At 46.1% G+C, this 15,559-nt stretch overlaps 1 protein-coding gene across 1 annotated transcript; it reads right to left on the reverse strand.

Moving 5' to 3' along the window:
• Positions 1–426: 426 nt before the first annotated feature.
• LOC124390100 (b(0,+)-type amino acid transporter 1-like) lies at positions 427–15,027 on the reverse strand. The gene is made up of 5 exons (XM_046855811.1): positions 14,317–15,027; positions 14,156–14,203; positions 10,002–10,126; positions 9,504–9,591; positions 427–657 (listed from the first exon to the last, which is right to left on the reverse strand). Exons 1-5 carry the CDS (start codon positions 15,025–15,027, stop codon positions 427–429), a joined length of 1,203 nt encoding a protein of 400 aa, XP_046711767.1.
• Positions 15,028–15,559: the final 532 nt, after the last annotated feature.

Here is a 15,559-nt window from a genome sequence, read left to right on the forward strand (position 1 = left end):
ACTAGTTTATTAGAGGGACAGCGCATGTAGGACGTTTTGGAGACAAGCGGAGGGAGGTGCGATTGAGATAGTTTGACATGTGCAGATGAGGGACATGGCGTATATCAGTAGAAGAATGCTGAAGATGGAGCCACCAGGAAGGAGGAAAAGAGGAAGGCCAAGGAGGAGGTTTATGGATGTGGTGAGGAAAGACATGCAGGTAGTTGGTTTGAAAGGCAGATGTAGAGGACAGGGTGGTATGGAGACGCCTAATGGGAGCAGCCGAAAGAAGAAGAAGAAGAAGAAGAAGAAGAAGAAGAAGAAGAAGAAGAAGGTTTTGATGTCAGACCATAACATTTATAAACAAATGTTATGAGAGACATTGTTTTATAAATGTAAGAAAGTTCTTATAAGAAGCTTTGCCTTTGAGTCAGATGTAGATTTTATTTATTTATTTTTGTCAGCTAGTGCCACTTCCAGGAAGAGCTGCAGGAACAATGTGAGTTTGTCCAGCAGGTCTGGACACAGTTTGAAGTGAATGAATGGAAAATAAATCAAAGCTCCACTTAGGATGAAGAGTGTGACATACAGGTACTCAAGCTGAGGTTTGTCAACGATGGGTGCTAGAACCAGAAACACGGATGCAAGCAGCACCAGGATAGGGATAATTATGGGTACCTGAGGAGACCATATAAAAAAATAATTCTTAACTCACATACTGCAAAACGGCAACAAAACGGCAAGCTTTGGAGAAGCGGTCCACCGCTACCAGGACGCACGTGTGTCCCCCTGACCGTGGCAGGTCGGTCACGAAGTCGATCCCCAGGTGAGACCAGGGGCGCTGCGGGACGGGGAGCGGCCCCAGTTTGCCTACGGGTAGGTGTCGTGGCACCTTGGACATGGCGCAAGTGGCACACTCCTGGACGAACCGGGTGATCTCCTCTGTCATCCTCGGCCACCAGTAACGCGTCTGGATGAGCTGAACCGTCCTCTTCTCCCCTGGGTCGCCCGTGCCAGGTCCCTCGTGAACCAACTGCATGAGCCCCGTCGGCAGGAGGTGGGGACAAAGACACATCCCTCTGGACATCCCTCGGGACCCGGTTCCTGGAGAGAAGCTGAGCGGATCTCACTGTCCACGTCCCAGACGATGGGCCCCACGATGAGTGTGGGAGGAAGGATGGGGTCTGGATCGCTGGGTTCCTCAGGCCCGAACACCTGGGAGAGGCCTTACCATTGAGCGCCCCGGCCCGGTAGGTGACGTGAAACCGGAACCGGGTGAAGAAGAGGGCCCAACGAGCCTGCCTGGGGTTGAGCCTCCGGGCCTCCCGTAGGTACTGGAGGTTCTTGTGGTCGGTGATCACGGTGAATGGGTGCTCGGAGCCCTCCAGCCAGTGCCTCCATTCGTCCAGGGCCATCTTTATGGCCAATAGCTCACGGTTGCCGATGTCGTAATTCTGTTCAGCAGCTGAGAGCTTATGCGAGAAGTAAGCGCAGGGGTGGAGCTGTGGCGGGTTGCCTGAGAGCTGGGAGAGAGCAGCCCCTACGCCGGTAGAGGAGGCATCGACCTCGACCACAAATGGTCTCCGGGGATCAGGATGACGCAACACAGGGGCGAGGCAGAAGCGCTGGCGGAGCTCGTCGAAGGCCTCCTGAGCCTCTGGGGTCCATCTCAGGGTTCGTGCTTTACCCCTGAGGAGGGTCGTGAGGGGTGCAGTGATCTGGCTGTAACCCTGGATGAACCGACGATAGAAGTTAGCAAAGCCCAGGAAACGCTGGAGCTCCTTGATCGATTCTGGAATGGGCCAGTTCCTCACAGCCTTCACCTTGCCTTCATCCATCTGTATCCCCTGTGCACTGATCACGTAGCCCAGGAACTGTATCTTTTCCAGGTGGTACTCGCATTTGGAGAGGTTTAGATAGAGCTGGTGGGAACTAAGTGCCCCTAGGACATCGCGCACGTGAGTAGATCAGGATGTCATCGATGTAGACCATGACACACTTCTGGAGGAAGGGCCGGAGCACCTCGTTCATGAACCCCTGGAACATGGCCGGAGTGATGGAGAGGCCGTACGGCATGACCCGGTACTCATAGTGCCCTGAGGGTGTAATAAAGGCGGTCTTCCATTCGTCTCCCCTTCTGATGCATACCAGGTTGTATGCGCTCCGGAGGTCGAGTTTGGAGAACACTCTTGCCTCCCTTAGGTCCTCCAGAGCTGAAGGTACGAGCGGGAGGGGATAAGGGAGAGGGGCGATCTGGGCGTTTAGCTGCCGGTAGTCAATGCATGGTCGAAGACCCCCATCCTTCTTTCCCACAAAGAAAAAGCTTGAGGCCGCCGGTGAAGAGGATTGGGTAATGAATCCCTGCTGGAGCGCCTGTTGGACGTACTCCTCCACAGCTCGGTGTTCCGGAGCGGACAGGGGATAAACACGGCCCTTGGGCAGCTTAGCTCCAGGAAGCAGGTCGATGCAGCAATCCCTGGGCCGGTGAGAGGGGAGACGAGTGGCTGCTTTAGCACAAAACACATCCTCGAACACCCGGTATTCTTTGGGAATCGCCGCCTGGGTCTTGGTAGTGGCTTCCTCTACCCTGGTGGCACCGACCACGGCCTTAGGGGCCCGTGTGGGGAGCTGGGAGAGGCAGTTTTCCCTGCAGTGTGTGCTCCACTCCAGAATGTCGCACGGGTCCCAGGAACACTGCGGGGCATGTTGTTGTAACCAAGGCCGTCCCAGGATCACACTGACGGTTGAGTCATCGAGCACCATGAACCTGATGTCCTCACGATGGAATAGCCCCACCTGGAGGGTGACCACTGGCGCACAGTACTTCACCCAGCCCCTCCCCAGTGGGCGGCCCTGGATGGTCTGGACAGCTAAGTCCTGGGAGCCCCTCTCTCGGGAGAGCCGCAGGCGGTCGAGGCAGGCTTGGGAGATGAAGTTTCCTGCTGATCCAGAGTCCACCAGAGCACATACGGAGACAGATAGGTTTGGGGTTAGAAGCATCACAGTGAGCTTAGACAAGGGAGATATGTCGGCGGGGAACTCAACCGTACTCACCGCTGTGCGAACAGGACGTCTGGTGCATCTGGCAATGGAATGACCCGGGTTACCACAGTACAGGCACTTTTCGGCGGCCAAGCGGCTGTTTCTCTCCCTCCTGGACAACCTTTGCGAGCCCAGCTGCATCGGTTCGGTGTCGGAAGCCGTGGTGGGTCCAGGATGGGTCCCTGAGGGATGGGGTATAGGCGGGCATGCCGCTTGCCGCTGTGAAAGGCCGATGGATTTTCCTATGAACTCCTCCAGTCCCATCTTGTCATCATAGATCGCCATTGCCTGTTTAATCTCTGGTGAAAGTCCCACTCGATATATGCTCAGAAGCGCCGACTCGTTCCAACCACTAGATGCCGCCAGAGTGCGGAAACGCAGGCTGTATGCCGTGATGTCATCACTCCCCTGGTGCAGACTGAGCAGCTGGTCGGCGGTGGTTAGGACCCCGGAAGCGGCGCTGAAAACTTCCAGGAAGTGCGCGGTAAACAAAGCATAGGCGTTTAATACCGGGCTTTCCGAATCCCACAGCGATTGAGCCCAAGCTAGCGCTCTCCCGGAGAGGAGTGAGATGAAGAACGCTACCTTGGACCGTTCGGAAGGAAATCGCTGCGGTTGCATCTCAATATAGAGGTTAACCTGGAGCAGGAAGCCGCGGCACTCCGACGCTTCTCCCGAAAACGTTCCCGGGAGCGCCATGGGACTGCCGGTGACCGCGGGGGGGTTTGGTCGAGCCGCGGCTGATGGGAAGGTGGCTTGCAGCGCGGCGACGAGATCCTGGACCGGGTCAGAGGAGCGGCTGGGTCCGGTATCCATCTCCAGGTAAGAGCCGGAAAATAGCTCTTTACTGTTTTCGTTCGGTCAGTTATTCTGTTATGCGAGGAATCTGGAGGCAAAAGCCGAAGTGAAAGCAAATGACAGTTTATTTGAGACACAGGGCGATAACCAAACACACTCGCTGAAAAGGGTGAATGATCCGGGGGGCGCAGTGGCGGTGCATGAAACACAACAAACTAGTAGTCGGTGTATAGATCCACGGTGCGCTTGGAAGAAGCGCGGTACTGAACAGTCCACGGAAAGCGTGTGACGGGCAGCAAAACCATGAACAATAACTGACAAGGTGTGAGTGGAGGTAATGGGCTTATATGGGTTAGGTGATGAGTGATTAACGAGGTTCAGGTGTGTGTGCCTAGTATGCTGGGGATGAGCTACGAGCGGGCGTGGCCCGCACAGGAGAAGGAGCAGGTAGCTCCCTGACACCTACACTCAAAAAAATAGCACTTTGGTTGAACATGATTTAAACATGGACAGTGGTTCCACGCGATTACACCACATTATCTTAACAAAACTGGATAATGGTAAACAAGCTCAACACATTGGTGTTCGTTTAACATGAACAGATGATGTTGATTAAACATGATTTAAATATTTCTATTTAACTTGAATTAATGGTTTTTGTTGAACATGAAATTAATCATGATATCTTAAAGTTAATCCTTCATATTAACCCTATATGTTAACATCACTTTTAATGGATCCCATTTAGTCAAGTTACTACTACTAGATGTTATCAGCCCTGTTTTTCCTTTCCTTGCTTCAATGACCTTCAAAAGATGACTACAGAGGCAGCAAATATGTAACAAATCCTTTTTACTAGGGAACAGTTTACAGCAGGTGCCATACTTTAACAATTTTTGTTTTTACAAAATACTTTAACAAACTAATGCATTTGTAAGCTTACAGTTTTCTGACCAAATTTACATAAAACAAATGTGTACAGAAACTTATTGATTTTACACAGAAACTAGTGAACTTGCTGCTTCATATTTTATATGACACAATGGGCTATTTGGAGAATCTTTAAAACTATTTAAAAGACATTGCCATTCAAACCTTTCCGTCAAAAACACTTGGAAGCCTTTAAAAATATCCTTGAAAAAAAAAAAGGCATAAAGGGACAAGTTTACCAAAAAGAAATTGTCACCATTAACTAACCCATGTGTCATTGAAACACTTGATGGCTTTCCTTGACCTTCTGAGGTCAAACTTCTTTGCATAAACCTTGATGTACAAAAATAAATAAATAAATAAATAAATAAATAAATAAATAAATAAATAAAAACACAACAACAACAAAACACAAAGGCATGAAAAATTAAGAGTACTTCTGTTAACAATAAAATTGAGCTTGCACAAATTTTCTTCCAGCAAAGTTTTTGGCCATTTGACAATAACAATTAGTTATTGTATAGTAAGGTAAAGATCAGTCTGTTCATCAGTCCTTTAATGTGGTGTAAAAAGCTTGGTCTTGAGTGCTTGAACTTGAACTGGTGGAGAGTTTGTGTCCATCAAGCTCCAGGAATACTTTTTGCAGGAGTTCAAAGGTGTATCGAAGCTCCTACGGATAACTTAGGTTTAAGGTATATATTAGGCCAATTAGCAAAGCAACACCATTAGATACATTACCAAGATCTTCTAGTGCTATAACCCCTTCAAGAATTAGTCCAACATCTGCAGGTTCATCATCAAATTCACATCCTTCACATCTGATGACAAAAATGCTGATCACCATTTCTTTGAGTGCAGCTTAAGCATTGGAAAAATCTGCATCCTATAAACAGAACAAAAGTACATTATAATATAAAATACATTGTTATACACAAAGTCTCTGTCACAATGTTGAGGCAATTATACCATGTACTTCTAAAAACAGGGCTTTGAGGACACACTCCCTCTTCACAATAAGGCAGACACACTAGGGAAAATAAAGAAAATTAGCAACATGTACCTATAAACTACTACACTATCAAGTTAAAACAAGTCATAAGCTAGAAACAACTGATTGATACATCTATGACAATTTTCATGGCTATCATACCTGTGTAAGTGGCACGAGAAATTTTCCCACCTCTCTTGGCAAAGATCCTCAAAAGATTTGGAGTGTGTTCATACAGCTTTGAGAAAAATTTAGAAATTAAGGCTACAGTTGTTATGCGAGCGAATTCAGCACAAACCTAAAACAGAGAAAAACGTCACAACTTAAGTATCCAAAAAAATCCCAGTTGCTGTTCCACTAAACTGCTGAGTAATACGTGTAAATCATATGGTTAAATAATGTATTATCAATAATACAAAGTACACTACTGCATTTTATGTACAAATGGATAGTGCATTGTCTAGTGTAAAGTAACTTGAGTGTATTGCCTGTGTTGCCTGTCTATCCTTTCAACATTGTTGATGGACCACATACACAGACCCCAGACTTTTACTCTAGCTCAGGAGTTTTCAACCGGTGGTCCGCCGCCCCCTGGTGGTCCGCGGCGGCATTGCATGTGGTCCGTGACAGCCTACATAATTTCACTATTAAAATCACTTTTTTTCCATAATTTATTTTTCCAAACATTTCCAGAATATTTGCACATTTGTGGGAAAACTGAATTTAATAAAAATATTTAAAATATTCAAACTGACACAGGATAGGCTAGCTTTGCACCTATCAGGCCTATGCTTTGCTAACGTTGTGTTTTGCGTCATATACGTACACACTCATCTTGCGCGCGAAATAGACCAGCATCTCGGAGTTAAGAAAACACATTATTCAGGTTTTATTGAATAGACGCTTAATAGTTTTGGTGAATTGAAATTTCATAGAGATGTCCACAGACTCTGTCAGGAGGCATATGTATGATACACAACCCCTTATGAAGTTCTAGATAAGTTGCCAGGCATATCTAAAGAACAAGTAGAGGGCAAGGCTAAAACCAGAGAATGATATGAGGCTGTCACTATGTACCACTATATCACCACGAATAGACAGACTGTGTGGAAGCATTTTTGTGGAAGTGATTTTTAAAGTTTTACGAATATCAATTTGTACTTCGATAAGAACAAGCCATTATAAAAAAGGTTGAAAGGTGTCCTGTGATAAAAAGATAGTGAGTGAAAAGGGATTTTCACAAAACCAAATTTGGGACAAAATGGAGGTAAATTCCACCTCAAATAAAAAAAACCTGTAACAAAAAACCATGTAAATAAGAAAGACGTGGTAATAAATTAAACTAAAAAAGACAAACTAATCAAGCAATGACCTGGACACTACAGATGATAAAGACAGGGCAGATACAAGACTCAAGTCATTGCAAAAGTTCATGCCACTGTCTTCTTCTTTCGGCTGCTCCCATTAGGGGTCACCACAGCGGATCATCCGTCTCCATACCACCCTGTCCTCTACATCTGCCTCTTTCACACCAACTACCTGCATGTCTTCCCATACCACATCCATAAACCTTCTTGGCCTTCCTGTTTTCCTCCTTCCTGGTGGCTCCATCCTCAGCATTCTCCTACCAATATAACTCATGTTCCTCCTCTGCACATGTCCAAACCATCTCAATCTCGCCTCCCTCACCTTGTCACCAAAATGTTCAACATGCGCTGTCCCTCTAATAAACTCATTTCTAATCTTGTCCGTCCTCATCACTCCCAATGAAAACCTTAACATTTTCAGCTCTGCTACCTCCAGCTCAGCCTCCTGCCTTTTACTCAATGCCACTGTTTCTAATCCATACAACATTGCAGGTCTCACCACAGTCCTATAAGCTTTCCCTTTCATTCTTGCAGATACCCTTCTATCACAAATCACTCCTGTCACTCTTCTCCACCCACTCCACCCTGCCTGCACTCTTTTCTTTACTTCCCTAACACACTCTCCATTACTTTGCACTGTTGAACGCAGGTAACTGAACTCCACCACCTTCTCCACCTCTTCAGGCTCTTCTCAACCTGCTCACTACTCTCACCACAAATCACAATATCATCCGCAAACATCATAGTCCAGGGAGACTCCTGTCTGACCTCGTCCGTCAACCTGTCCATCACCACTGCAAACAGGAAAGGACTCAGGGCCGATCCTTGATGCAGTCCAACCTTCACCTTGAACCAGTCTGTCGTTCCTACTGCACACTTCACTGCTGTCACACTGTCCTCATGCATGTCCTGCACCACCCTCAAATACTTCTCTGACACACCTGACTCCCTCATACAATACCACAACTCTTCTCTTGGCACCCTGTTGTACACTTTCTCTAAATTCACAAATACACAAAGCAATTCCTTCTGTCCTTCTCTATACTTCTCCAACAACATTCTCAGAGCAAATAAGGCATCTGTGGTGCTCTTCCTTGGCATCAAACCATACTGTTGCTTAGAGATGGTCACCTCTTCTCTCAGCCTGGCTTCCACTACTTTTCCCCATAACTTCATGGTGTGACTGATCAACTTAATTCCCCTGTAGTTACTGCAGGTCTGCACATCTCCCTTATGCGTAAAGATCGGTACCAGCACACTCCTTCTCCATTCCTCAGGCATCCTCTCACCTTCCAGAATCTTGTTAAACAATCTGGTTAAAAACTCCCCTGCCATTTCTCCTAAACATCTCCATGCTTACTTCCTCCTTACTAATCCTATCCACCTCCTGCTTCACTAACTCCACATCATCCAACCTTCTCTCTCTCTCTCATTTTCCTCGTTCATCAGCTGCTCAAAATATGCCCTCCACCTTCTCAACACACTTTCCTCACTAGTCAACACATTTCCATCTCCATATTTTATTGCTCTAACATGCAACACATCCTTCCCAGCTCGGTCCCTCTGCCTGGCCAATCAGTACAAATCCTTTTCTCCTTCCTTAATGTTTAACCTCTCATACAGCTCCTCGTATGCCTTTTCCTTGGCTTTCGCCACATCCCTCTTCAACTGCTGCTGCATCTCCTTGTACTTCTGCCTACTTTTCTCATCACCCTGTCGATCCCACTTCTGTTTTGTTATCCTCTTTCCCTTATGCTCTCCTGCAATTCCTCATTTTACCACCATGTCTATTTGTCTTCCTTTCTATTTCCAGATGTCACACCAAGTACTTTTCTAGCTGTCTTCCTCATCACTCCTGCAGTAGTTTCTTAATCATCCAGCACCTTTTCACCACCACCGAGCCTCTGTCTGACCTCTTCCCTGGACCTCACAGTACACTCTTCCTCCTTCAGTTTACACCATCTTATTCTTCTTTCAGTCCTTACTCTCCTCCTCTTCTTCTTCGCCTCCAAAACCAACCTACAGACCACCATCCGATGCTGTCTGAACTGCTCCAGATGATGTAGGTGCACAGTTGCGGTTGAAGTGTAGAGGTTTGAAGTTGTCTTAACTGGGTTTCTTACTTTAGTAAAATGGTATTCACCCTCCATATGTGAAATGCCTCTCTCTTTGTGATGCCAAACATTGTTATATTGTGTTTTTTGTATAGTATTGATAGTTTATATAATTGCGATGTGATAGTAGTGGTATTAAGAGGTGGATTAAATCGAGTCCCCACTGAAGGCCCAGGTACCAAATGCACAGCCTGCCACAGACAGGAAAAGACTCTGTTGTCATAACAGGGTATTAAATACAGGTGATGTTCATTTTGTAACCTTAAATATGTAAATCTCTCTCACCTTGTATGCACATGGACGATTCATTTTTTCTATTTTTACATAGACCAATCCTGATATCGCAAGTCCATAAAAGATCCAGGATGTAAAGCTGAAGGCCAAATGGAATAGAATTACAAAAGATGCAATTTGTTGATGCAATAAAACTGCTTACATTACATCGCATGCATACCCTAGATTTAAAATATATCTAAGATATTTTGTAACTTTTTTTAAGATATAGATTTCAGCCAATTTATTCAAAATTGTTGTATTTTCTTATTACTCTCATTGCTTATTATGGACAGGTAGCTTTTATAATCTAATCAGTCATATGTTCATAATCAATCACATGATTTGCAAGGTCGCAGCACTGTTATATGCTTTTATTTATTGCACATTTCTTGCACATAAAATACATTTCATTATGCAGAAGCGCTTTTAATCATTCTGATTTGGGTAAAGATTTTGTATTCTTTAGGTAAAACAATAATGAATGTATCAAAAATGTGTTATCCAGACCTGAAGTAGTTGATTATGCCCTGAAAGTCTCCAGGAATGAGCACGACGAAGGCAATGATGGTGGAAAAGATGAGAGCTGGAGATAGAGTGAGACGTTTCACATGGGCCATAGACAGTATGCTAGGCTTAAAGAATAAACCAAAAAAAAACCAACAATTCACAAAAGAAATACTTTTAGGAAATACCATCTTAGGAGAGACGATTACAGAGTTCTTAATATAAATACAAATCGAATAGCCAACTTGTAGTTTTAAACAATATAACTTATATATTAAAAATAAGTTTAATTAATGCTTATGTCAGGACACAGACATTTGGAAACTCTAAACTCTAACTCTAACTTTTGACTTACTCAGCATTCTTAGTCACCAAGTTACTGATTGAACATCTGTGCTATGTTACACACACACACACACACACACACACACACACACACACACACACACACACACACACTATTCAAAGAGACTTTATCTCAAACCACAAAGTATTTGTACAGTTCTTGTTTTCATACACCTGACATTAACAAGAATTATAATTCCCTTTCAGGAACTCGAGCTGCGTCGCAATGCTTTGGGAACTCGACCGCGTTGTCCATGCTCTAAAATTATGTGCGTAATCAGCCAAATTTGATGTGCGTGTTCACCGGCGGGGTGACGTCAGGACCAGGAAGCTATAAAACGCACATGGAGTGAAGCCGGCACCAGCATCTGTTTGTTTACAAAGCACTCTGTGTGTATATCTGTTATCATTTGTATATTGTTTGGTTGCTTTCAAGAAAATGAATGTCCATAGAAAATGAAAGCAACCAAGAAAGCCAAGAGTGGAGCACGCTAAGTCAGTTCTTGAAGAAGCCAACTGCGAGCACTGTGCTCATATGTCCCTGCATTTATTCCGCTCCCTTTGGGCACTCTTCAAGGAGGGTATCCTTACTCCTTGCGGTTCTGGCCCCGCTTTTGCCGAGGCAGAGGAGCATGGCAGTTCTTGGGGGTTGCAGATGGACCTTGCAGAGGGTTTCGAGACGGGCTTGTCCCTATCTCCGACCTCACCTGCCCGGTCTAGCTCTTGCTTGAAGGCTTCAAAAGCATGCCTTTCACCGGTTTCTTTCACCTGTGATGAGGGAAAGCAGCTCCACGTGTCTTCCACTGAGAAGGAGGGGGATATAGCTTGGCCGGCTCATGAGCAGAAATTCCCTCCATCCGGTAAGTCAGACAAGCACGTGGGGTCTCCTGTTATTTCCCGACCTGCACACTGAGGGTCCTGGGCAAAGCCTTTTTTGGCCCACCCCTTAAGCCGCAAATTGACGTTATATTCTCACGTCATGGAGCTGAAAGAACAGGGGTATGGAACAATGCCATAGGTTGAAAAGACACTAGCCAGCTATCTCACCCAGGGGTCGCTTTATCCTTTAAGAGCCTGACACTACCCACGAAGCCCCTTCGCAATACGTCAGCACTGCCCTGTCAGGGATCCTGCATGCCAATCTGGGTCGAAGCGCCAGGAAATTACAGATCTGAGGACAGTCATTTTCAATAAGAGGGCTTCGACCAAAAAGTCCTGACATAGAACGTTCTGGGGATCTGACCATGAAGGGGTGCATTGCACCACATTACTTTGTGCTCAGCCTGTCCTGGCTTCCTTAGGTACCTGGTCCGTTGACCCTGCCATGGAATGTGTTTCAGGGCATGGCCAGCTTCAGCAACCATCCTACTCGGTCTCCACCTGGTCTCGTAGTGGTCCTCGAGAACTTGCCACCTTCTTGGAGGCTCCTAGGGCTACATTGGGGCGCTGCTCTAGGCACACCAGAGGTCAGTCTCGAAAGACCGATACCCTTAAGAGACTACCTGGCAGCCAGGAAAGCTCTGCCAGACATGTCTCAGTGGGCCCTGTGCACTGTAAAGCGAGGCTATCCGATTAAATTTGTTTTGACAGGGTCCTTCCCACTCTGGTGGGAAGCAAGCAGGCTCTGGTCATGGAACAGAAAGTAAGCACTCTCCTGAGGAAGGAGGCCATTAAGGGGGTTCCTCAATTAGAACGAGAGTCTGGGTTCTACAGCTGGTAATCCATAGTTCCCAAAAAGAACAGTGGGTTGCGTCCTATTCTGGATCTACATCAGCTGAACTGCTCACTCATAAGACTCAGAATCTCAGATCAGGTCCAGAGGCAGATACTTCTATGTATCCATCCTTCCTTCTCACAGGAAGTTTCTTTAGGTTCACTTATTGGGTTCATTCATTTGGCCTTGCCCTCTCACCCGGCACTTTCACAAAGTGTGTTGATGCGGTTCTGGTTCCTCTGAGGCTTCAGGGCATCCACATCCTCAACTATATCGACTACTGGTTGATATTAGCTCGATCAGAGCGGTTAGCAGTCCAGCATCGAGATGTCGTGCTCGCTCACATTGAGGATCCGGGGTTTTGGCTGAATGCCGGGAAGAATGTGCTTTTTCCATTACAGAGAACCACCTATCTTGGTGTCATTTGGGATTCGACCACTATGCACGTGCAGCTTTCCTCTGCCCACATTGTGTCCATCCTTACGGCCGTCAGGAAGGTCAGAGAAGGACAGTCTTTCACTGTCAAGCAGTTCCAGAAACTGCTAGGGCTCATAGCAGCTGCGTCAAGTGTTGTTCTACTTGGCCTCCTGCACATGAGACCCCTTCAGTGATGGTTTAGGACCCATGGGTTCTCACGGAAGGGCTACCACCTCTGTACGATCAAGGTCATGTGGCGATGCCTAAGTGCCTTGGATGTTTGAAGAAATCCTGGGTTCCTGTCTCAGGGCCCGTGTTGGGAGTTCTTGTCGTCGCGTTACGCTTACGATGGATGCATCCCTCACTGGGTGAGGAGCGGTCATGAGTGGCAGCTCCGCCCAAGGTCAATGAAGGTCCATTCTATACAGGATGGCGCACCGGATCCTCCTGTTGGCTAAGGGAAAGATCCTCTCTGTGAGAGCAGCTAACATCCCAGGCCAGGTGAATAAAGCAGCAGACACACTGTCGAGGTAAGGGTTGAGACCCGGGGAATAGCAGCTCCATCCTCACATGGTGAAGCAGATTTGGGAGAAATACGGCAAAGCCCAGGTGAATCTGTTCACATCTCGAGAGACATTGCACGGTTCTTCCTTACTCCTCCTGCCCCACTGGCCCAGGCATGGCAGTTCTGTAAAAAGTTTGCCGGGACCAAGTCCATCTCCTCCTAGTGGCCCCAAATTGGCCAGGCAAACCATGTTTTCGCAGACCTGGTAGCCCTCCTCGAGCACCCTCCCTTGTGGAGTCTGTGGCTGTTGCCATTGAGGGGGCACAGCTCCGAGGTTTCGGACTTTCCACTGAGATTCTCCACTCCAGAGCTCCCTCCACAAGGAGGTTATATGCTGCAAGATGGGGCTTGTTCTACACATGGTGTGAGCATCACCATTTAGATTCAGTCCACTGCCTGGTTGGTTCAGTGCTAGAATTCGTCTTAGGACTGTTCACCCATCCATCAGTTGGCTCCATCCACCCTGAAAGTCCTCTGGAGTGCCCCTTCAAGATATCTGCAACGCTGCGGGTTGGTCCACCTCGCTGACCTTTATCCGGTTTTGCAACCTGGACCTTAGTGCCACTCCTGGCCCCTCTGTCATTCGACCTAGCTGTGCCAATACACACTAGTCAGGAATTGGTCAGTCTGGCATGATTGGACACTCGTTTCAAAGCACTATGACACAGCTCAATTCCTGAAAGGGAATGTCTCTAGGTTACGTATGTAACCCTAGTTCCCTGGGGAAATGAGACGATGCGTCTCTATGCCACACCGCCACCATCCCTGTAGCGCTTCCTTCTCTTTGACAGAAGCTGGTGCTGGCTTTACCTCCTGGTCGTGATGTCACCCCGCCAGTGATGCTGCATGTCCATTTTGGCTGATTACACACATTATTTCAGAACATGGACAACGCGGTTGCATTCCCAAAGCATTGCAACCCAGCGTCTAGATCCCTCAGGGAACTAAGGATACATACGTAACCTAGAGACTTATTAATTGCGAAGAATTATCAACCTGTATTGTTTGTTTACCAACTGCTTGACCATGCTCTGTTTTTTATACCATGATTTGATGAGTTTACAATTTGGATTATTCTACCTTGGATTTAATTTTTTTCATAACAAGATAACTTACCATGTGACCCTCTCGGGCGGCTACAAAGCAAATTCGTCCCCCACAAATCTCTAAGAAATCAGTGCTTTATTGTGGATGTGGGCATATTTACAAGCGCATATTTACACAATGAATACACTCTTACTATTGCATCATATGTCATGTATATCATATAAACCTACCTCTGGCTTTTTCACTTCTTCAAGCACAGCGGTTAAATTAGCCCATCCTGAGAAAGACCAGAGTCCCTGATATAGAGCCATTCCAATGGTACTTAATTTTAAATTCGTGCCCTTAAAGGCAGTGTCTGGATTTCTAAGGTTTCCCAGACCATTCTGGGCCATGGTCACTATTCCACTAATAACAATCACCATCAGACCCACAACTTTGGCCACCAGGAAAATAACCTGAATAGCCATGGTAAAGCGAACATTCATCATATTGACGGCAGCCACCACAAAAATGCACGCCACTGCTATACATTTCACCACCAATGTAGGTGGCATGCAGCCTGGATAAAATGGAGCAACAGCATACTCAGCAAAACTCAAGGCTACAGCCGCAATACATGCTGGATCCACCACAATTATGAAAGTGAATGCCACAAAAAATGCAGGTAATGGTCCATGGATTCTCAGGACATAAATAAATTCATCTCCAGATTCTCTGAACATGGTGCTGAGCTCTGCATAAGTGAGCACAGCACAAAGAGTCACCAAGCCACAAACAGCCCAGATGATCAAGCTCGCTCCAGGGCTTCCAACATTGGACATCACAAACTGGGGGGACATGAAGATCCCCGATCCTATCATAGTGCCTGCAACCAGAGATACGGCACTAATTAACCCTATCTCCCACTTCAACTCCAACCCGTTTTGCTCGTTGCTCGTCATGGTGTGTGGTGCGAGTGAAAGTCGGGTTAACACATCTTGAAGCAAAAATAAAGATCTAAAGCATGGATAATCAGATACTAAGTGCAAAGTATTTTAGTTTAAATATTAACATTTATGATGTCTCATGTTTACAACATTTTTAAGACACCCTTATCCTGAGCAGCTGACAATTTTCTTACTAGAGCTGATCGGTTGAAGGTTAAATGCCTTGCTCATAATCCCATTAATGGCATCTTGTTGGTGCTGAGATTTTACCTCATTAACTTCTTCTTCAAACATTTCCACCACTGAGCTGTCACTTCCCGTCATATTGTTGTACACATGTTTAGTAAACAACTGCAACTGTGGTTTTTGCAATATATACCAATATATTAAAGAGATTAATACTGACTAACTGATATCTCAGGTACTGTCTCAATATTTTGCTTATCTTTGCTCCATCATCTTAAATACACAGCAGGATAGAACTTTATGATTATCATGCAAGGCACAGACTGACTGAGCAGCAGTACACTCAAAAAAATGAATTCTG

Source organism: Silurus meridionalis, chromosome 8 (assembly GCF_014805685.1).
Source record: "Silurus meridionalis isolate SWU-2019-XX chromosome 8, ASM1480568v1, whole genome shotgun sequence".
In the NCBI taxonomy this organism is placed as follows: Eukaryota; Metazoa; Chordata; class Actinopteri; order Siluriformes; family Siluridae; genus Silurus; species Silurus meridionalis.

Bases quoted from the DNA above. Each gene is read 5' to 3' on its own strand.
- LOC124390100 (XM_046855811.1), bottom strand. From the start codon at position 15,027: ATGACGAGCAACGAGCAAAACGGGTTGGAGTTGAAGTGGGAGATAGGG. The intron at 14,204-14,316 runs GTAGGTTTATAT...GATTTCTTAGAG, and splicing joins AAGAAGTGAAAAAGCCAGAG to ATTTGTGGGGGACGAATTTG. The intron at 10,127-14,155 runs GTAAGTTATCTT...TTATTCTTTAAG, and splicing joins CCGCCCGAGAGGGTCACATG to CCTAGCATACTGTCTATGGC.